At 39.9% G+C, this 22,207-nt stretch overlaps 1 protein-coding gene across 1 annotated transcript in view; it reads left to right on the top strand.

Annotated features, from left to right (window-relative positions):
- Window positions 1-22,207, top strand: part of TMEFF2 (transmembrane protein with EGF like and two follistatin like domains 2) — a 226,160-nt gene that overhangs the window by 120,612 nt on the left and 83,341 nt on the right. Inside the window, exon 5 of the mRNA XM_046019892.1 lies at window positions 7,450-7,546. Within this exon, the coding sequence (XP_045875848.1) occupies window positions 7,450-7,546 (97 nt within the window). The remainder of the gene's footprint in view (window positions 1-7,449; window positions 7,547-22,207) is intronic.

Here is a 22,207-nt window from a genome sequence, read left to right as displayed (position 1 = left end):
CATGTGGGAAAGGCACATGAGAGGTAAAACTGGCATATGAAAGGCAAAATCGACAAGTTGTACCAATTAGAGAATAGAATGGAGAGTTTTGATTTAAACATTTATTTCGACTGCTTAAGTGGAATGTGTCCTTCAATTTCATAAACAAAATTCAGCTTTTCTGTGATAATGAAATAATAAATTATGGAAGTTATTCAAAATGAAAAAAATGCTATTTATATTTAAAAATACTGCTGTTTATAATTTGGTAATCAAGGTAATTTTAGTTACAACAGATGCGTTGAATGTTATCACTGGTAAGTCTTTTTATATTTTAACAAAGTGGAAAAAATTAAGTCTGCCAAGAATTATTTTGTCATCTTACCTACTTAGGGAAAGAAAATTGAATACTAGATTGATATTAACTATAAAATTGGGGGAAAAAAATGTACTCTAGATTTTGAAAAAAATCAGATTAAGGTCTATATAAAAATGTGTAATTTTTTTCAGCTTTAGAGTAATTTAAAGAAGTTTAGAACCAATAGATATGGGTCATATTTAAGCTTAGAAGTCTCACTCCTTTTGTTGATACAATCTGATGTTTTAGGGATACTTGTTTTATTTCAGATGATGGAAGGGGAGGTTTCTATTCGTACATGTTTATACTGTATTTAATGTTTATACCATGCTTAATTTAAGTGGGATACCTTATATATCTGTCAAAGAGATATACTAGAGAGCTAATGCTGAAGAAAATGGGAAACATGTAGAGACTGGATACATCCTGATATGTTGTGAAAAAATGAAAATACAAAAAAGAAAAATGCCTTAACAATTGCAGAATATGTGTTGGTGTAGAAAATAAATAGCAAAAAATTTGAAGGCAGATTTGGAGAAAATCAAAAGTAGGTCTAGGGTTGTGTAGATGGTTAATACTACCGAAATCTGAGGTGTGGAAAATGATGTCAAAATACATTTCCTTAGAATTTATTAATAGCATTAATTGGCATCTTATTATTCATCTTTCACTAGGTAAAGCTATAGTTGCAAATGACTTGAAAATCCCAGAGGCTTATAGCATCAATGGCATAATTCTTGCTCTCATGGCTTTCTCTCAACTGTGGCTCTGCTCTAAATATCACTTCATTCTGGGATCGGTTAAAGGAACCACTCCTATTCTGGAGTATGTCTTTTTTTAATGCAAAGGGAAAGAGCAAGAAAGTAGAAATCCACATGATGGCTTTTATATAGCTTCTCATTTCCATTCACATTTTAATGGCAAAAGCAAGTCGCAAGACCAACTGTGGTATCATGGGATTCAACGGAAATATGGCTATGGAAAGGAACATATGGTCCTTTTATCGGAAAGGGTAGAAAAACAATGGGAAAGAAATAAAACAACCTACTATAAGTTTCATACGCCAATAGAGCCAACACACATCAGAAGCCAATCACTTAACAATGACAGGCATGAGTCTTCATTAGTACTGAAATACCTGGTTTTTGCCTTGGAAATTAACAAAAATGAGTAAGGCAGCTCAGTAAAGTAAAACTAATTTTAAAAAGGAATGCAAATTTTACATCATAGGACACATGACAATAAAAATGCAAAGTGTGAAATATAGTAATGAAAACTATATTGTCGTAAGGTTCTTGAATTGTTCGTGAAGCAATAAAATAAAGATGCACATTTTAATTCTTAAAGAAACACCAAAATAACCCCCCCAAAAATTAAGAGATAAGATAAAATGAATAAAACAGAATAGTTGACTCTCCTAAATGAAACAAAGAGAAAAGAGAACAGAGAAACCCAAAAGGATTGGCCAAACATGAATCAAGCACCAGAATGATAGAACCAAACACATGCATTAGAATGAATGGACTAAGCACCCTGATTAAATGCAGACATATTCAGACTGAATAGAAAAAATCAAGATCCATCTCTGTGTTGTTTTCAAGAAACGCCCTTTAAACATGTTAACAAACGTGCTGGGTATAGAAACAATAAGCACACAAAAGCTGGTATGGCTATGTAAATATCAGAACAAAGTTGACTTCAAGATGAACAGTGTTACCAGAGAAAAGGGGCATTTCATAATGATAAAAAGGTCACTTCTTTAAGAAGACATAAGACTAATGTTTATATACCTAATATCAAAGCTTCTAAATACAGGACAGAACCAAAGAACAAAGCAAAGGAGAACCAGAAACAATTTTATAGTCATTTGAAAGAGATTTTAAAACTCTTTTCTCAGGAAAAGATTGAACAATTAAACAAAAGCTCATTACAATTATGGATGATTTGAACAATACTAACCATCAACTTAAGCTCATTAACATTTATAGAAATTTACTCCTCAAAAGAAGTTACAACTTCTAAGATGTATGTGGAATGTTCAAAAATATAGACCAGGTTCTAGCCATAAAACAAGTTACAATACATTTCAAAGCATTGAAATTAAACAGAATATGTTCTTTATCCAGGGTAGAGTTATTAAACATGAATAAAAATAATATAACTTGAAAAACTCTCAAATAGTTGGAAGTTAAAAACCTACTTACAAAATAATCCATGGGTCAGAGAAAAAAACTCAAAAGATATTACGATATATATTTTGAACATAAATACATGAAAACAATATATCCATATTTATGGGATACAGCTAAAACAGTCTTCGGAAGGAAATTTATAGATTTAAATGACTGTTTTAGGAAATAAAAAAAGTATAAAATCAAGCTTCCATTTTAAGAAACTAGAAAAATAATAAACCCCAAGTAGATGGCACGAAGGAAATTATAAAAGTAAGAGCAGAAATCGGTAAAATAGAAAATTTAAATAGCCTTGTATAAAGAAATAATAATACAATCATACTCATACTCGTTCATAAAACAGAGGAAGTGGAAACACTTCCAGCTGATATCACGAGACACTTTTAAGTCTGATAGTAAGATCAAACAAGGACAATGTAAGGAAAGAAAATTAGAGGGGTATATCTTACAAACGTAGATTTTTAAAAATTGAACAAAATATTGTCAAATGAAATCCAGCATTACCTAAAAGGATTATACACTATGATTAAGCTGGACTTATCACAAGAACGGGAGATTGGCTTACCGTAAGAAAATCAATCAACATACTTCACTACAGTCATAGGTCATGAAAGAAAACTTACATCCGTAGGGGAAAAACAAAATAGAAGCTCACCCTCTACTTCACGTCATCGGACAGTTTTCACATCTGACAGAAACTGATACCCAAAATATATGAAAAATTCCTGAAACTTAAGAATAAAAAGAGAAACAAAAATAATTTTTACCTTGAAACCCAGTTATACCACTGCTAGATATTTGTCCAAATATGCACAAAAAGTCTTTCACAGGAAAACTTATGGCAGCTTTATTAATAAATACGCAGTTATTGTTTCCAGCCAGTAACTAAAAGCAACCCTCTTTCAACAAGAAAATGGATAAATAAGCTGATATATTCAATCCTTTCAATGCCAAGGAGTATGGAGAAACTTCTGATCCACATAATCACCTGAGTTAATCTCAAACGCTCTGATGCTGAGTGAAAAAGGTGGGCACCATCAAGAAATATTGTGGGAGTCCATTGATGTGATATTCTGAAATAGTTCAAACAAATCTGGGGTGAAATCAGATCACTGATCTGTCTGTACATCGAGACAGAGCAGCAGTAGGATACAAAGGAATCTCCTGGAACGGTAGCATTGTTCCTTGTCTTGGTAGGCATCCTTCAAAATAGATTGAAAGATACACTTAACACCTGAACATTTCCATGAATATAAATCCTACTGCAATTTCTAACAAACTAAAGGGCATTGAATAACTGAGCACTGTATTTCACTGTGTTTCCACAAACATCATGACATGGGTTAGGATATTGTAAGAGGCCCAGGAGGCACTCTAATGGGTCAGGCAGAGAATGGGGTCCCCTGGCACATCTGGTGTGAAGACACATAGAAAGGGCCAGAACCAGGTGGTGATAAAGGAACTTGGGTAACCTCCAGATAAAACCACTGGGGCAAGGGAAGCTGAGAGAGAAGTAATTTACCTCTTAGTAATCCCCCAATGCAGAGTGTTAAGGGCAGCACATTTGATAAAACACGCTTTCAGGAGCTCTGCCTCCTTTAGCCCCCAGTTTCCCTCAGTCACTTGGTAAAATCTAAGTTTCTATAGAATAACGGGAAATAATTCTTTTACTTCCCAAAATAAGAGGATTAAAATGTAAATGCATAGTTGAAATCATACTTTAGGATACATGAATTTTGTTCCTGCATGATCAGTGGATGAACACAATTCATTAAGAACCGACCCTTCTCATTTCTGACAACATAGAAAGAACAGGAAGAAGAAACAATCCAACTCAATACTCACTTACTGAGCATCTACCGTGTGCTAAATCAGTCGTTTTCAAGCTTTCATGACTGTGACCTTTAGTAAGAAATGAAATTTATATTGCAGCTCTGTGTAGCTGTACATATGGGTAACTAAAACAGTGTTATAAAATAAAACCCATACTTGCTAAATGAGATGCACTCCGTGTTTTCTCTTCTAGTATATTCTGTTTCATGTTTACAAAAACTCTAGTAAGTGACCCACTAACTCCATTTCATTACCCACTAATAAACTGTGAATTGTGGTTTGAAAAGAACGGCGCTATCCTTGCTACCCAGAATGTGGTCCGTGGACCTGCAGTGACAGTAGGTGGGGGCTTATGAGATAAGCATAACCTCAGGCCATACCTCACATCTGCTGAATCAGAATCTGTATTTTAGGGGCACCTGGGTGGCTCAGTGGGTTAAAGCCTCTGCCTTTGGCTCAGGTCATGATCCCAGGGTCCTGGGATCAAGCCCTACATCGGGCTCTCTGCTCAGCAGGGAGCCTGCTTCCTCCTCTCTCTCTCTCTCTCTCTCTGCCTGTCTCTCTGCCTACTTGTGATCTCTGTCTGTCAAATAAATAAATAAATCTTTTTTAAAAAAGAATCTTCATTTTAATCAGACCTCCAGGTGCTCCCCATGCAGGATAACCTGTGCCGAACAATGCGGTAGAGAATGTTTGGGACAGACCCTTCTTGGTTATCATTTAGGGCTGAGATTCTGACACAGGATGGTCCTTCTTTTATAATATACATATCCAAACATCAAGGTTACAATTCAGTATCTCCAAGGATATCCCAGGGCAGTTATGCTAAAAACTATAAGTAAATGAACAAACCAAATTGACCAGAGCTCCTGAGCCCCATTAAGAATCACTGGTCAACTTGGTTAAATGAAAACTATGTACTGATTTATTACAAAGGTGCAAGCCCGTGCCTCAGGTAACACGGCAAGATTTTACTTTAGTTTTCATGGTGGATGATGTCACAAAAGATCATCTTATTCCCGGAATATTTATTGATGGGGCATTTCTACTTCCACTTCTGAATTTGCTGCTTCATCCGTATAGGAGAGTTTGCAAACATCTTGACTCTACCGACAACCGCCCTTCACTGAAACGTGATATGACTTCCAGGAGAAATATTATTCCTTGCGCTGAGTTCGCACAACTCATTCCCTAGGTTACTTCCAGTAGGTCCCTAACCAAGGGCCTCTACTGCAAAAAAAAATGGGGTCGTCCCTAAGCGACTGTAACTGCTCATTAAGGACCTTCCAGTTGCGTTAGTATGTTTCCTGAGTGGTGGGAAGTTTCAGTCTGGAAGCTGCTAATCTTGCTCACACTAAAAGGCTCTCCCATTAGCAGCTTCTGAGTTGCATTAATAATAAGAAAGTAATAAAGAGACCGCAGCTGTTTGGTCCCTCCTGAGGAGAGGCCGCAGCTCCCTTCCGATCCCCACGGTCCACTCTAATGGGCCTGCCTGTATTAAAGTAATAGAGTGGATGAGAAGTGCTGTCCATTCCATCAAAGTCGGAAGTTCCTTCTTTCTGGGGAGGAGCACCTTGTCTGAAGGCTCCCAAATGTAAAACTACACAATCCCTAGTTTTGCAGTGGAAGTTGATCTGTTTAATTCATAACTTTTTTGACATATAAGTGCAAACTATCAAGTACGGGGTGGGGGAAATGTTGCCTTATAAAAAATAAATATTTCTACCCTGGAAAAACTAAAACAGAGAACTTGCTTAGAGGTCTTCCTGTTTTTTTGGTGTTTTTTTTGTTTTGCTTTGTTTTGTAAGTTAGATCACTTACCCGCACAGAAGTGAATTGAAGAAAATCAAGAAATAAAGACCTCTGCTTTTGTAAATATTAAAAACTCTCTTGCTAATAGACAAAGAAAAAAATGAGGAAAATATATTAAAATGAAATAAGTTGGATTGGATTTGTTCATTTCAGGGTGCATGTTAATATATGTGTCTTTGTTAAAGATGTTGCCTTGTTAGGACCCGTGAAGATTGGGGCTGATGCCATACTTAATAGCTACTGCTCTTTGTCTATTGAAAATACCTAACCTTTGGCAGAAGTACATTTTTTTAAAGATTCTCTTGATTTAAACATCCATTTTGAAGTATACTATATGTCCACAGAATATAATTATCTATTACAGTAGTTAGGTTGTTACAATTTTTCATCTATAACCAAAACTATTTCTCCTTTCAACTACATATTTTTTAATTGGGTAAATAGTAATGCTCAGATTTTCATTCCTTGGAGTCAACAAAATATTTGAGTCCAACTTACACTCTTGTGTCCTGATTTTGAAAAGTTCATTTTATAATTAAGTTACATATTGCACATTTCTGTATTTGTAATTTATAGGAGAAAAAAGATCAATATCAAAATTAATCATCAGTGAGAATATATATTTTTAAAATGAAATATATGTTCATAACCCTCCTAGAGGAAATCAGCATGATGGGCTCTGTACAATGTTTACACAAAATTCAAGAAATTACCGTAGGAGCCAACTGGAAGCCATTTGCTAAAAACTTATAATCTGTGGATTTTCCTTCTAAGTTTGAAACGTCTTGAGACAAAAGAAGACATATCTAATGTCAATGCTGTCTAGCTAAAGATTTTTAATTATGTATAAAAGCGTTTGAATGAAAAAAAATCTGTAATTTAGGCAAGAGAAGAAGCTAAGTATTCCTTATAAAATAAACACTAGATATTTCCTCTAGGCAAGTAACAATCTAAATCCTTTTTAATTAATAAGTCTTTCATATGGTCTACTTATTAGCCAAGCTTTTTTGATGAATCCAGTAAACCCTCTTGTGTGTTGTTTGCTTTTGCTTGTTAAAAGCTGAAGTGTTTACTACAAGCTGATGGGTGGCATATTATTGCGAGTGTTTTCCTTAAATTTAGGCAAGAAAAGAGGTAACTAAGACATTCTTTGAAGCCCCACAAAACAAACAGGTCTATTGGAAAAGTAGCAGCTTTGTTATACAACAGTCTTAGAGTGCTGGTATTAAGCACACTTATCCGAATTCTTTTTGTTTGCTTTCTCTTGTTCTCTAGTTCATGAAGGCTCAGGAGAAACCAGTCAAAAGGAGACGTCAACCTGTGATATTTGCCAGTTTGGTGCGGAATGTGATGAAGACGCCGAGGACGTCTGGTAACGTGTTCTTTCTATTCTTTAAACAAATTATAACAATTATTCCTTTCTTTTTACTCCATCAACCATTTCCTAACAGACATTTTCAGCGTCTTTTTCTTATCCAGTTCCGAGGGGGAGGGGTGGGCAACGAGGTCTGTAATGACAGCAAGGAATTTCTGAAGCTGAATTAAGAGCTGGACTAGCCAGGCGGCTGCTAAGAGCTTTACTTGAAAAGGTACATTTAAGATACCACTTAGACCCCCCCAATACTATGAATGTGAAGAGATGGAAAGAGAGATCATATTTATTAGAACATCCCTCAAGAACCATGGTCGATAAACAACGGGTAGTTGTTAATCTGCTCTCTAATATGGCAGATCTGGGTAGCTGCAGAGACTTTGTTTAAGGGTATGTGCGTATGCACACCCGTAGCTGAATTGGGAAGGCAGGAAAGCCAAGAATGACTTCTGGGCTTCTCTCTGGATCAGTTTCTCTCTTCATCTGAGCAACACTCAGCTTCTTCTGAAAAGATATGCTGAACAAATAATGATGAATGAAATTCATTATTTTGCATGAGTCCCAACATGTGAGTCCTCTAGGGCATCCACGTGTATTTGTCCTGTCCTGATCATACCCAAAGGGTCCATCTGTGTACTTTTTCTTCTTAGTTACCTTCAAAATTACCCTAGGGGTAGATTCCACCATTATTTCACTTTGCAAAGAGGAAACTGATTTTTGAGGTGTTTCAGTGAAGGGCTAGAGTGAAGATATGCGGTGAAAGTAACTAGACGGTGTTAGCATTCGCAACTCAACCGAAGATGCAATCAAAATCTTATTTCTCCTGCCATGTCTGGAATAATTAAACAGCCAGACTGCGGGCAGCTTAGATACAGTGACTCAAGACCTGCAGGGTTAGAGCCAGTGACAGGGTGGATGCCTGCATCAGGCAATGGGAAAACGTCCAGGCAGGCAGTGTCACTCCTGGTATTCTAGCAAAAGTTCAGATCTATGGTATGAGGGCAGGTGCAATGGGGAGGTAGGGAAAAGCCTGGTGGCGTCAGAAAGATTCAACAGTAGGTCGTAAGTCCCAGTCTTCAGAGAAAGAAACTCAACTACAAAGGGAACAAGGAGAAGGGCAAAGCAGAACTTCAATGATCAAGGAACTCATTATCAATCAGGAAAACAGGGACAGATACAGGCAAGACTGGATAGATACCCACTGGCGGAAACCGGAGTAGAAAGCCAAGCTTGGTTACGAGGGCTGGGACAAGTGTCTAGAGCGCAGAAATAAATTACAAGGTCAGAATGAAACCAGCAGCAAGGCAGACTGGATGCTGAATCAGTTAGCTTCTGGCTAGGACATCTTGTACGCCCCCGGCCTGGAGACAAGATTAGTTCCAAAATGCGGAGTGAAGCTGAACCTCCAGATGGGGGTAAGTGGCTATAGCTGTGACGATTAGAGGGATGCAGGGGCAGGGAGCCAGGAAGATCATTATACTTCCCAGGCGAGAATGAAAAGTTGTTAGCATTTAAATAAAATGTACTTAAAATGTCCGATGTAAGCAAGAAGGAATGGTGCTGAAAACGGCAAGTGTATTGATTTTCATTTACATAAATACCTTTGTATGTTAACATATTGCGTTAGTTATGACCATGAAGGGCAGGCGGGAACAGCTGAAGGACACAGAATAAAGCAATAAATGAAATTAAATAGGCACGGAACGGAAGAGACTATAGAGTACGATAGGAAGCAGCTGGGGAGTGATCTGACTCCAGGACTAGTCAACCGAAGCAGGCGAGCTTGGGTGTGTTGTTGATTTGGGATGAAGCCATCATCAGGTCCACTCCCAGACATAAAACACTGCGTATGCTATGTGGCAACAAAGAGGACAACTCATCTTCAATTTTATTTTTTCCTTTGATACTAACTAACTTACAAATTTACGCATACAAATTTCCCCAGTCTTGTATGAGGAATCAATAACAAGATGAGAAATGCTACTATTATGTTATTGTTATACGTGCAATATCGAAACAAAGATGAAAAATTAATTCCTGATCTTTCTTTAACCCTGGCCAAAGAAATTAATATTTTGGTTTTTCAAAAATGCTTATGTACTTTCTAGATGAAGTTAAATCTTTGTTAGAATTAAAAAGTCAGCTGATCATTACAATCATAATCAGCGGATCTTCTTTTCATAGTTAGGTGAGCTTTTGAGTTATACAAGTCACACTGGCCATGGAAAAGATAGGTAGATGCATGAAAGATAGATAGATAGATAGATGGATGGATGGATGAAAATGGAGGAAAAGGAGAAAGAATAATGATTAGAGGATGCCATGGATGAATCACGATCTTAAACACATTACGTTTGAATACCTTTGAGAGAACAGATGGTTTATAAGCTCGTATAAGCCCCTCACTTATAGTCTCTGATTTCATTTCAAGGTTCTTCCCTTGCCTTTTTCTCTTGTGGAGAACATCAGGGCTATAGAAATCAGAAGATGGTCAGGTTTTCTCAATACCGAAGAAACACCATTGTTTCAGAAGATTCTTCAGTTACGGTTTTGGCCCAAGCGTAGGAAAGAATTAAGCTTCCAAAGGAAAGAATTAACAGTCCACATGGGAGGTGGCTCACAACACAGTTATACCCACCCTCGTATGGAGGCATCCCTTTCCTTACGACGGGCTTCAGACAAACGGATCACCTGTGCAAGGAGATGTGAAAGCTTATTTATAAGGAAGGGGTTAAGGGGGAAGGAAAGAAGGACTTAAAAGATTATGTCTCTTGATATATAGACTAAAATAATTCAAAACTAATATGTTTATACATCAAAGAGACTCTCAAATATATCCTGCCAAATATAATTTATAAGGAAAAAGAATGGCTTATAAATAAGTCAAACATAATAAAGTTGACTCATTGCAGAGTAATAAAGCCCCATCTGATGGCAGTGGGAATACCAACTTACAGTTTCAACAAATACTTCTGATACGTGGTTAGTTTTAGAAACAGCTCTTTATTCCCTTAATTATCTTACCTGATAAATTATTTCAGTGAGTCCAAAGTAGGTCAATGGTAACTCTCTTTGCACTGGGAGCTACTCCTAAGAAGTAATTAGCCTAGAACTTTCTGTTGGTCCTGTCAGTCAGAAATAGTTCAGAGCCCCAGGGTTGATACTTGATTTAATATAAGAAAAAAGCAAGCTGATAGCAAGGTCTGATCACAGGAATGACTGGGGAGGAAATTGGCCGCATGCCTAACATTTCCAGGGTGTCAGGATACATCGAGGAAGGGCGCACAGGTGTAAAAGCGGTGTGGCTCGTGACAAATGATATAAAGGGACAATTTGAATTATGTGTATTTGCTTCACATGTGAGCTTGATAGCTTCTATTCCCACTCCAACTTTGCTTTTGTATCATTCTCTATATGCTACTCAGGCTCCATTAGCAAAATCATATTGGCTAAAATGCTATTAATTCCTCAATCGTTGTTCATTTTATCTTTGAAAGCATTAATCACGTTTTCCAGTTTCACTGCAGCACATCCTCGAGTTAGGCTGCAACAGAAAGGGAAAAAAAAAATAGCTGCAGTAAGATGAGTTCAAAAAAACTGAATGAGCATCTATGTTTTTCTTTATTTCATGGATGTTCCGTCACTGAGACAGGGTGTGGGCTTTGGCATTCCTTTTGTGAGCGTCTCTTACAAAGACGGTTTAGTTGGAAGTCTTTAACATCTTGCGTCTTTGATCTGAGAAGCCTCCTTGTGACTGGGAAGACTATGGCTGGCGTCGTTCCCACTCTTAATGCATTTCGGACTGCGGAGAATCGTGACTATTTGGAGCAGGACAATGGCCATGATGATCGCCGGCGCTAGACTCCACCGTACACTGAAGCAAATTGGGCATCAGGTCCTGCTGACTTTAGTGCTTTTGGATTATGAGCTTGATAGGGAAAATTAAGACACCTCTGAGGAGAACACAGAAAATGATTTCTTTTAAAACTACTGCCAGTCAACAATTGAACAAAAGGACTGTGTTGCGTTTGGAAAGTTTCCAGTTGTTTCCTACTAAGTAAAAAGAAGATGGTTAGGATCGTGTGTGGGATCTCTGCAGAGGAGGACGCGGATGAGTCACAAAATCTTAGTGATCCCAGAGTCCATTCGGTCTTCCCTGAGGGTAAATGCCTTTCGTGGAAATCCTTTGCTCTCTTGCCCCAGAACTATAAATGCGCTTACTTAAGTAGGACTGACTTCTAACAGGTGTTCACTGATGGAGAGAACGAAAACACTCACACAATGAGAAACATAGGTCTGTTCTTGAAAATCCAAGGTTTTTGTTGTATGTAAAGATGGCTTCGTGAGAAAACCTTTTTGATTTCGAGATTCCTGTAGCTGTGAGATTGCCTCCCTCAAACTGCCTCTTCTCCTCCGCCATGAAGACAATGCGGTCACCTCTGAAAACTGCCGTGGCTTTTTCTTTTTGTGTAGGTGGGTGGAGAACGGAAGAGTAAAAACAAAATTTTTTTTATTTTAATTTTTATTATTTTTGAAAGATTTTATTTATTTATTTGCCAGAGAGAGAGAGCGCGCGCACAAGGAGAGGGAGAGGCAGGCAGAGGGAAGGAGCAGGGAACCCTGTGTGGGGCTCAGTCTCAGGACCCTGGTAGCATGACCTGAGCCAAAGCAGATGTTTACCTGAGTGAGCCACCCAGGCACCCCTTTTATTTTTTTTTAATTTTTATTTATTTATTTATTTGACAGAGAGAAATCACAACTAGGCAGAGAGTCAGGCAGAGAGAGAGGAGGAAGCAGGCTCCCTGCTGAGCAGAGAGCCCGATGCGGGACTCGATCCCAGGACCCCGAGATCATGACCTGAGCTGAAGGCAGCGGCTTAACCCACTGAGCCACCCAGGCGCCCCCCTTTTATTTGTTTTAAGATTGTATTCATTTATAAGACAAATCTCCTTTCTCTTTCATGCCTCCATTTGCCCAGAAAATTTTTCCAGACACGGAAATACGCAGCTCTTGATTGGGGGTAACACATCTATTTCCATTCCCACCATTTCTAGGGAAAATGCTGATATTTTAGCTAATCCATAACCAAATGTGGAAGTTTTATTTTGTTTCCTTCTTTTATGTATTCCTCTACTTATTCTACTGAATCAAGGGGGAAAAATCTTGTATTTTTTTTTAAATTCCACACAAATAAGATTCAGAACGCAGTTAGAGATAAGACTAGCATTTGGTACATGGTCTCTACAAAGATCTGTGCAGACAAACACCTTATCTGTGACCCAGACTTCCTTCTATAGTGGCCGCCAGGAGGTAGAAAAACCCACAAACAGAATCTGAACACTTGGAGTGTCACTTCGAAAGACAAATGATTAGCAGGCCCATTTCAAATGCACAAAAATCAGTCTCAAAAAACAAACGACAAGGAAACAATTAACCCACTCTCCAAAAATGGAACGTTACGTGTTGTGAAAAGTAAAACTTAAAAAATAAAATTGAGGGTCGCCTGGGTGGCTCAGTGGGTTAAAGCCTCTGCCTTCGGCTCAGGTCATGATCTCAGGGTCCTGGGATCGAGCCCCGCATCGGGGTCTCCGCTCAGCGGGGAGCCTGCTTCCTCCTCTCTCTCTGCCTGACTCTCTGCCTGCTTGTGATCTCTCTGTCAAATAAATAAATAAAATCTTTAAAAAAAATAAAAATAAAAAAAATAAAATTGAAACTTGAAAACAAACCATGGTCTTTAGAACTAAGGCTTAGCTCGGGTCTTCTGTGAGGTTGGGCTCCTTGGAAAGGGACTGGATTGTCACCTAAATTCTGAAGCCTTTTGAATTTTTCTCAGTAGCTACACAACTGTGCCATCACACGGGGAGTAACGAAACTTAACTAGGGAATGACAGATGACAACCGTCGTCCGGGGAGGACTGCCCAAAGACACAGGACGGCAGTAACGTAGTCTCCAGTTCACGTGTGTTGTACATGTTTTTATACTTATTTAGCTCATGCCATATCAGTCATGTGACTTACATTTATATAAAAATAATGAAATACTGCGTGAAGACAGAACAAAGGAAACAAAATTCCCAAGTACATACTGTGTTTCTACCACTAACTTAACGGCTTTTGTTACTTGTTTCTCTTTTGACTTATTTGAATCGCCTCACGGGGTGTTGCCTGACTTCTGGTGCTGGTTCACCAAATCCTCACTCTCGACTCCCTCTTGACTTTTCTTTTTCTTTGTTTTTTTTTTTTTAAGATTTTATTTATTTATTTGAGAAAGTGAGAACAAGCAGGGGATAAGGGACAGAGGGAGAGAGAGAGGAGCAGACTCCCCACTGAGAGGGAAACCAGACACAGGACTCGATTCCAGGACCCAGCGGTCCTAACCTGAGCCGAAGGCAGACACTTAACCACGAGCCCCCCAAGTGCCCCTGAGGCTGAGTTTCGAGTATGCTCTACAGGTCAAAGATTCCTGCTCCTCAGAATCTGAGAGCACCTTCTCCGGTTCCCGCATCCCAGGGTAACACCCTGGTGTCCGAAATCAAACCACGAGTGTCCTAGTTCTCACAACATCCCAACCTTCAAAAGCGTGTTTCCCATGTTGCAGGCGCCCCTGGAATGTTTACGTTCGTGGAGCTATTTAATTCTTCTCATAATCTTGTGAAGTTAGATACACGAGTAATTGCCATTTCATAAGAGAAACTGAGGCACAGTAGTGAAGCGAAGCGGTTTGCCCGAAACCCAACGGCAGGTGGCGGTGCTGAGATTAGAACCGCCTCAGACTGACTCCCAACACCGCCACTCACTGTCTTCTCAGGTATTTTGTGACATAAATTGTGTGTGTGTGTGTGTGTGTGTGTGTGTGTGTAGCGCACATTTTGTGTATACACACACATATACTGAAGTTCTCTTTCTTTTTCTTGAAATAGAATATGAAAACCAAGACTTAAGTGATGAAACCATATTTGTACGACGGCTTCAGTGTATTTTCTTTTTCACTAGCTTTATCTACTTTATTTCCTTAGAAGCTGTGTGCTTTTCCTTTTGTGGTGGTGGTGGTGGTGGTGGTGGTTGTTGTTTTCATGGAAGCATTGAATCATCTGTGGAGAATATCCTTATCCAACTAGATGAGGTTATTAAGCGTAAGATGGCTTAGAACAGACCTATTGTCACCAAAACCTGGTTACTGTGAGCTGCTTCAACCTCAGGTAGCTGGTGTTGAAATGACAGCAGCAAGCCTGATTACGGACCAGGGGAACATTATTCATACAGGAACCACCAAGAGGTGTCCGATCTGTTCTTTCCAGACAGGAGGCAGGTAACCCAACTGTTAGAGAAGAGCCGCTTCACAGCCCTCCTGCCTCTAGTGCTGAGCGTCACTGTCAGCATCTTTCCCAAGGGCGGAGAGCGCTGAGGACCCCACGGAGCAAGGACCTGTCCAGTAAGCCATCTGCCCAGTAAAGCTGTCCTTGGGTATCTCTGAGAATAGCTGATGGGCTACATGCCCCTTTCTAAGCAAAAGAGAGTTTCTTACAAATGCATGTTCTTGTTGTAAGAATAGAAATTGCGATATGCAGAGTAAGAGGGAAAAATCACTAAATTAAAGGGCGACTAAAATGGCCCATATGCCAGTGGGTTTTTCTCCCTGTCCTAGTGGCACTGCCCTGCTTGGTCTTTCTATTTGGCACTTGAACATGTCATGTCAAGCCTTTTATTTCTCAATCTAATGGATCTTCTTGAAGGTTACATTAAAACGGATTTTTTTTTCTAATTATAAAAGTGGTACACAAAGAATTTGAAAAAAAAACTAGAAATATAAAAACTCCATTAAGATATCATCCCATCATCCCACCATTCCAAAGGAACCACTGTAAAAGGTATATCCCCCACGTCTGTGTTTATGTATGTGTGCATACACGTGTCTGTGTATGTTCTTGATGAAAATTGAATCATGTTTTACTCATCAACAGAGCCTCCGTCCTAAAAATTCTACTTAACATTAAGGCTGAGTTTGGAGATTGTGGGGAATGCTAATCAAATCGATGAAAAATATATTCAGATTTGAACATGATTTCTGTGGCCCGTATTCTAATTATCCTTTTAAAATTTATGCACTTCTCAAGACATAGAATTGAGAGTACTGTCCTAACATTTTTGATCTAAAAAATTTACCAAAATCTCAGTCCCTCCTAAGTCTACATTAGACATTTTTCTTGGTTAGCTCCAAGAGACTGGATAGTATGTGTACTGAGAACATTTCATTGTCTGTAACCAGAGCATTCATAATAAATAGCTTTCTGAGGTATAAGCATTATTTACAGAGAAACTGTCCTCCCAAAGGTGTTTTAAATTGGGTCAAAACTGTTGTTAGTCTTCAGTGGTTTACTTCCAAATAGTAATATATGGTATGTGTTGCTCCATCTAAACAACAAATCAGCTAGCCATCCTTGGCAGCCAACCTCGGTCTGTTCCAGACACATTCCCCTACAAACACGATGTGTGTTCTCTAACAGTGATTGAACAAACTGTGAAATTACATGCAACACTCAATTAAATAATCAATATTATTGAAGATCTAAATGCTTATTTTAGTAAGAAAAAAAAAGAAAGAAGGAAGGAAAGAAAAGCAAAGAAATGAAGGAAAAGAAGTCTGACTTTTCCAGGCGCCCAGTCAATGCCAAGTAAAATTAATCAGGAGTGGATCCATTCACCCCTTCATCACTAAGTTATGAATGAGACGTAAGAAATCAGGACGATGCACTGGGGACAGATGATCTTCTAGAGGTTGTCTACCACAGCTCTTTGTTTATTCACTGCAGTCTTTTCAAAGTCTTTGACATAGTAGTTTACTCTGTTCTCTGAGCTCATTCTAAAATGAGCTTTCTACAGTCAAAATTTGCTATCCGCGATGATAAAAGTGATGCTAGACCACAACTAGCGGCTGTGTCTATAAGCAGCCGCTATGAAAAGGTGTGTTGTGTACAAAAATTGGGGGGAATGCAAAAATAATAAATAAAATGCTAGCTTCAGATTAGCAAAACACAGTGATGTATTTCTATAACAAGCATAGATACCCACATAAACACAGTACTTTATTTTTAAGATTGATTTATTTATGAGGGAGTGGGGGGAGGGGCAGAGGAAGAGAATCTTCAAGCAGATTCCCTACTGAGTGCAGAACCCAATGTGGGGCTTGATCCCTGGACACTGACATCATGACCTGAGCTGAAACCAAGAATCCAGCACTCAACTGACTGAGCCACCCAGGGGCCCCATAAATGTAGTACTGTGAAACATGTTGAATTGTCAATTATGACAAAGAAATAAAATACTATATTTGATTAAAATATGCAGTTTAATTTTAACTGATTATACTTTTCTTGAAAATAATAACTAAGCATTAGTGAGCACTTACTTTGTTCCCTGCGCTCATCTGAGGTCTTTGTGTTTATTAAGAGACGTAATCTTCATAAAACTAAAAGTTAGGTATTAGCATTCCGGGTTTAAATATGATGAAATTGAAGCACAAAGGTGTTAAGTAACTCATCTGAATTTACTTAGCTGTTAAGGTTCAAAGTCAAAATTTGAACTCAGAGGCCACACTGATCTATTTGTAAACTTTATGCCTCAGAAAACTGGGGGTACGGTGGGGAACTTGCAAGACTCAGAGGACTTTTACATTTTCTGGGGGAAACAGAAAAACATGTGTTTAATTAGGCTGGAAGTCCAGAGCATCTTCTATGGAAGCCAAGTGGGTCATCGTATTCAATCCTTCACAGATGTGTGGTTAAGGTAGGCTGTAATTTTCCTGCCCTTATCGAAAGCAGGAAACCAAGTTTGGGGGAGATCGATAACATGTAAATATATGTTTCTGGGCAGGGGCCATTCTTGAGTTCAACCTCCGATTTTTTTAACGTAATTCCAAGCTGCGTGCCCTTCTTATTGCGTAATGTTAGAGGGTAGATGTCAAGGTAGGATTAAGGTAGTTAAGGAAACTGTCCTTTCAGAGGGAAGAATAGCTTATGGTTAAGATTGTGCGGTAACTGAAGGCTGGAAAAATGCCCATAGACAAATGGTGGAAGACGTAGCTGTCAAGTGCATTAGCTATGGTGGTACTGTTGTGTTCGGAGAGTCGGCCTCGTGTCAGTGGGAGTCTCCGTCCTTGCAGGAGGGTTTACATGGGGATCACGCTGAAATAGAGTCGGCCAAAGGGAAAGCAGCAAGCACAAAGCAGTTTAATAAAGCAGAAAGTACACTCTCGAGGTGGGGAGGGGTCGGCTTCCACAAAGTGGAACCGGCTGCAGGAGGTTTTGGTTTGGATATTAGTGGGTCTTTCTAGGCTGGGAGGAGCAGTGAAGTCATCCAGTGAGGGCTCTCTAATGAGGGCTGCTTCTGATCATGTGGAAACTCCTCCCACAGGTTGAGAGAGGGAGTTTTGGGCCCTACAAGGTTTGTACCAGAATGCTCACGGCAGCCTTTCTTCCTCCGGTGTTCCGGCAATGCAAGTGCATTATAGTGAACGTGGGGTTCCCTGGGGCAGAAGTGGAAGAGAAGAGCCCAAGCTCTGTACCTGTGGCTCTTGACCTTGAAGACCAAGACTCCAAGGCCTTGGAAGACAGGATCAGGAAGTTGTATCCCTGGGCTTTTAATGCATAGTTTTTTTTTTTATCACGGTTCCTGCCTCCAGCTCCTGTCCCTCTGAGTCCCCTCAAGGACTTGGGCCTCTGCTTTAGGGCATTCCTTCCACTGCTCAAGTCTAGCTTCCACCTAATAGCACTAAATGTTATAACAGATAAGTGTCACATTCTTAGAGGTATAACACACACACACACACACACACACACACACAAAAAAAATTCTTCCTTTTTTCACAGTTCAAGCAAGTGTTCTTAATCCGAAAATCTTCACATGGTCTTTTTGGAACTATATCTCTTTCCATATCGTGGGCCTGCCCTTCCCTAAATCATTGCGGTTGCATTCCTTCATTTAATGGAAAGCAAAAGAGAAGAAAAGATCATACATGGGAATTTTGATCAGCCAATCTTGGAAATGGCATTTCTCACTTTCACGTATATCCCTCTGGCCAGAATATTTGCTACAGAGTAAAAGTAGCATTAAGGAGAACGAGCCTAGAAATGAAGTTTGATAATGGCCCTAAAAGAGAAAGATTGGAATCAAGAAAGCTGTACAATGACAGTAGACATTTATTTAGCATGTATGACCGGCCATCCTCTGGCTGAGCCCTGACAGTACTGTGTATGACACGAACGAAGTTCCAGCCCATTAAGAGCTTACATGTGGGGGAGGTTCTCATCCAAGATGGCGACATAGACTCGCTGAGAAGAGAAGAGATGGCGGTCAGGGGGGAAAAGTGATAGAGAAATAGAAGATTAAAAAGCAAGATACATTTAGATCATCAGTGTTCTGAAAATCAGGGCTCTGGGGAAAGGAGATTCTACTTAAGATTTCTCCTCTGAGATTGCTGCTGAAGTCAAGCAGGGGGCAAGAGCCAGCCTCACAAAAATCTGTAGAAGCGAAATTCTGAGCAATGAGAACTTGTCCAAAGGCACAAGAGTGCAGGTGAGCTCGGTGTGCTGAAGGTACTGGTTGTTAGTGCAGCCGGAGCCAGGAAATTAGAAAGAAGGTCTTAGAAGAAGCTGAAAAGGGGCCGGATCATGAAGCTTCTAGCAGTCTTGGTGACAAGTGTTGATTTTATCTAAGTATACCGTCAGACGTGTTAATCTGGAAGTGATGTGATTCGGGCTCCTACACTGCTTCTCCCTCCTTAACTCTACTAGACCACTCCCGAACAGAGTCGTTGCCCACTTCTCCCATATCCCACAGCACTTTCCCTCGTTTCCGTCTTTGCAGTCCCTGGTTATCTGGGAGTGTGGTTACGTGATTTCCATAACTGAGAAGGAATCTCCCAGAGAGCAGAGACTCGTACGTAATTTGTGGCTCCCTCAGTAATAAGCATGTTCCAAGAAAGCACTTAGGACCTGAGTAAGTGCATGAGTACATAAATGATGAATAAGTAAGTGAAAGGGGGAAAAAGCAGTTAGAAGAGTAATATCCCCCAGTGTTTGGGGCCTGGGATGTTCTTTTCACTTTCACCATGTCCTGTGATCCACACGAGCTCAATGGGTGCATGTGGAGAGTTTGGTAACGGTACAATCATGATAAGCAAGAGATTAGAAAACGAGTTAAAGAGGGGTGCCTGGGTGGCTCAGTGGGTTAAGCCTCTGCCTTCGGCTCAGGTCATGATCTCAGGGTCCTGGGATCGAGCCCCGCATTGGGCTCTCTGCTCAGCAGGGAACCTGCTTCCCCCTCTCTCTCTGCCTGCCTCTCTGCCTACTTGTGATCTCTATCTGTCAAACAAATAAATAAAAATCTTTAAAAAAAAAAAAGAAAATGAGTTAAAGAGAAATTAAGATTTTTGATGCTGAGCACTGGGGAAGAAGAATGGGAACAGGGATCGGGGGTAGAGTTGATCTGGAGCATGAGGAAGGTGATGAGAAAAAGGGACCTTCTGATTCAGCTGATAAGAGGCAGAAACACACGGCATGCCCCGTAGTAGGCAAAGGACTAATGGTTAAGTTGTGTGGTGCAAACAGAAAGAGCTGCACGAATTCAGAGACATCTGATAAAGGAGGAGAATTTGGGAACAAACAATGAACACACACTGGACTAGCAGAATGTTAGACTCTCAGGTAAAAAGACACAAAATGTTTATGAAAAGTAATGTGACATTAGAGAGAAAGGGCAACTACGTAAAAGAAAACAGGAAGATATCAGTATATGTTAATTAAGAGACAAGAAATTAGAACTAGACCAAAGAAGAAAAAAACCTAGGAGCCGTTGTCTTCCATTTGCTTCATTAAAAGATAAAATTACCACCCTGTTGCTCACTAAGTATTTCTTATTTCCCAGATCCAGGGTAGGGAAATTAGGACGGTTACAGGGTTGTACTTTCTGGTTCTCTTGAGGTTAGGTTAACTCTCGTGTCTAGTCCAACCCCTTGACCAGTGACTGCGTATTCGATGACCAGTGCGAAGCTCTGCACGTTCTTTCCTTCTTCTGGTACAGTAACTGGCAATGTCAAGCAGGCGACCACTTTGTCCTCTTGGGCCCTTGGGTGAAACGTAACATGGACGAGAAGTAGATCTTTGTTGCTTTAAGCCACTGAGATGTTGAGGTAGGATGTTTATTACTACAACAAAGCATTTTATCCTGACTGATAAACATGACATCGGTGAGAAAACGTAGATGTGGAGTGACATTCACCCTTGAGATAGGAAACAGTGGAGAAATTAAGGGTCATTAAAGAAAATGGAGACTCAAAATTGGCAAATGTACTTACTGCTGTGGTCTGAACATTTGTTTCCCTCCAAAGTCATAGGTTGAAGCCTAACCTCCAAAGTGATGATAATAGGACGTGGGGCCTCTGGTAGGTGATTAGGTCATGAGAGTGGAAACCTGACGACGGAGATTAGTGTCCTTTTATAGAAGAGCTCGGAGTTCTAGCACACCGCTTCTGCCTTGTAAGGTTGGAGCAAAAAGACAGCATCCGTGAGGAAGTGGGCACCACTAGACACTGGCGCCTTGATCTTGGACTTCTCAAGAACTGTGACAAATTAACTTGGTTTTTATCAGCTTACCCAGTTTATAGTATTTTTATTATAGCCGCCCAAATCAATCAAAACATTGGCCCAGCTCCCAACATGCTTATCCCCAAAGGCCTTGCAGGAGGGCAGCCCTGAAAACGTAACTGTAGATATACCCACGTGCCCGTCTGTGCCCGCCCAGTGACATACTGGGAGACCACCTCCTGTAGGGGCTGGTGAAGCCCTCCAGCTGGCCAGCTGCATCACCCTCCTTTCCTCCTCTCCAGGCCGAGCATGAATTCGGTTGGCGTGCCGAGGACCAGGAAGCCGATAGGACAGTTGATGGTGCTTCCAGATCTCCAGCACCGTAGTACCTATGAACGAGGAGGAAAAAGCCCTGGAGATAAAAGCAGAATCAGAAGCATAAAATAGGACAACCGTCTATAAACAGGGAGAGCAGAATGCTTGCCTGGCTTCTGATAAGAAGGATATATTTAGAGAGATAAAACCAAGCTTACAAGAATAAAGCAGAAATTAATTTTCCATGTGAGGCCAACAAATATAGAGACTTGTAAATGGAAAAGAAAACAAACAAACAAACAAAAAAAAGAGAGATAAACTCATGTTTCTTCCTATAATGTGCAACATACCCATGACTTTTTCCCACGCAGGGATGACGAAGAAGGAAGAAGAGGCGGGAAACGAATCTTTTTTTGCTCAATCTTTGACTATTTGTAGTGACCTAATTTTAAATTTGAGGAATTGTACTTAAACTGTATTTGAGGAAACGATATTCATTGGTCATGAGCCAAGAATTCAAATCCTGCTGGTCATATTTTAATAGATAAAAGCATGCTTTGATGGATGGATAGATGGGCGACTGTATGGATAGACATATACCATATAGACAGATAGATGGTAGATAGAGATAGACAGACAGATAGAGAGAGACAGATCAGTGTCCTGAGAGACCGTAGACTCTGTAAAATGAACAGAGGACTTTTGTGCTAAAATCAGTCTATCTGAGAGCTCAGATGCTGAAGTCAGACTGAGCTTAAATTTTGGT

This window comes from Meles meles, chromosome 9 (genome assembly GCF_922984935.1).
Source record: "Meles meles chromosome 9, mMelMel3.1 paternal haplotype, whole genome shotgun sequence".
Lineage (NCBI taxonomy): Eukaryota > Metazoa > Chordata > Mammalia > Carnivora > Mustelidae > Meles > Meles meles.
Note: the sequence above shows the minus strand (reverse complement) of the source record. Positions and strands in the feature narration are given on the sequence as shown.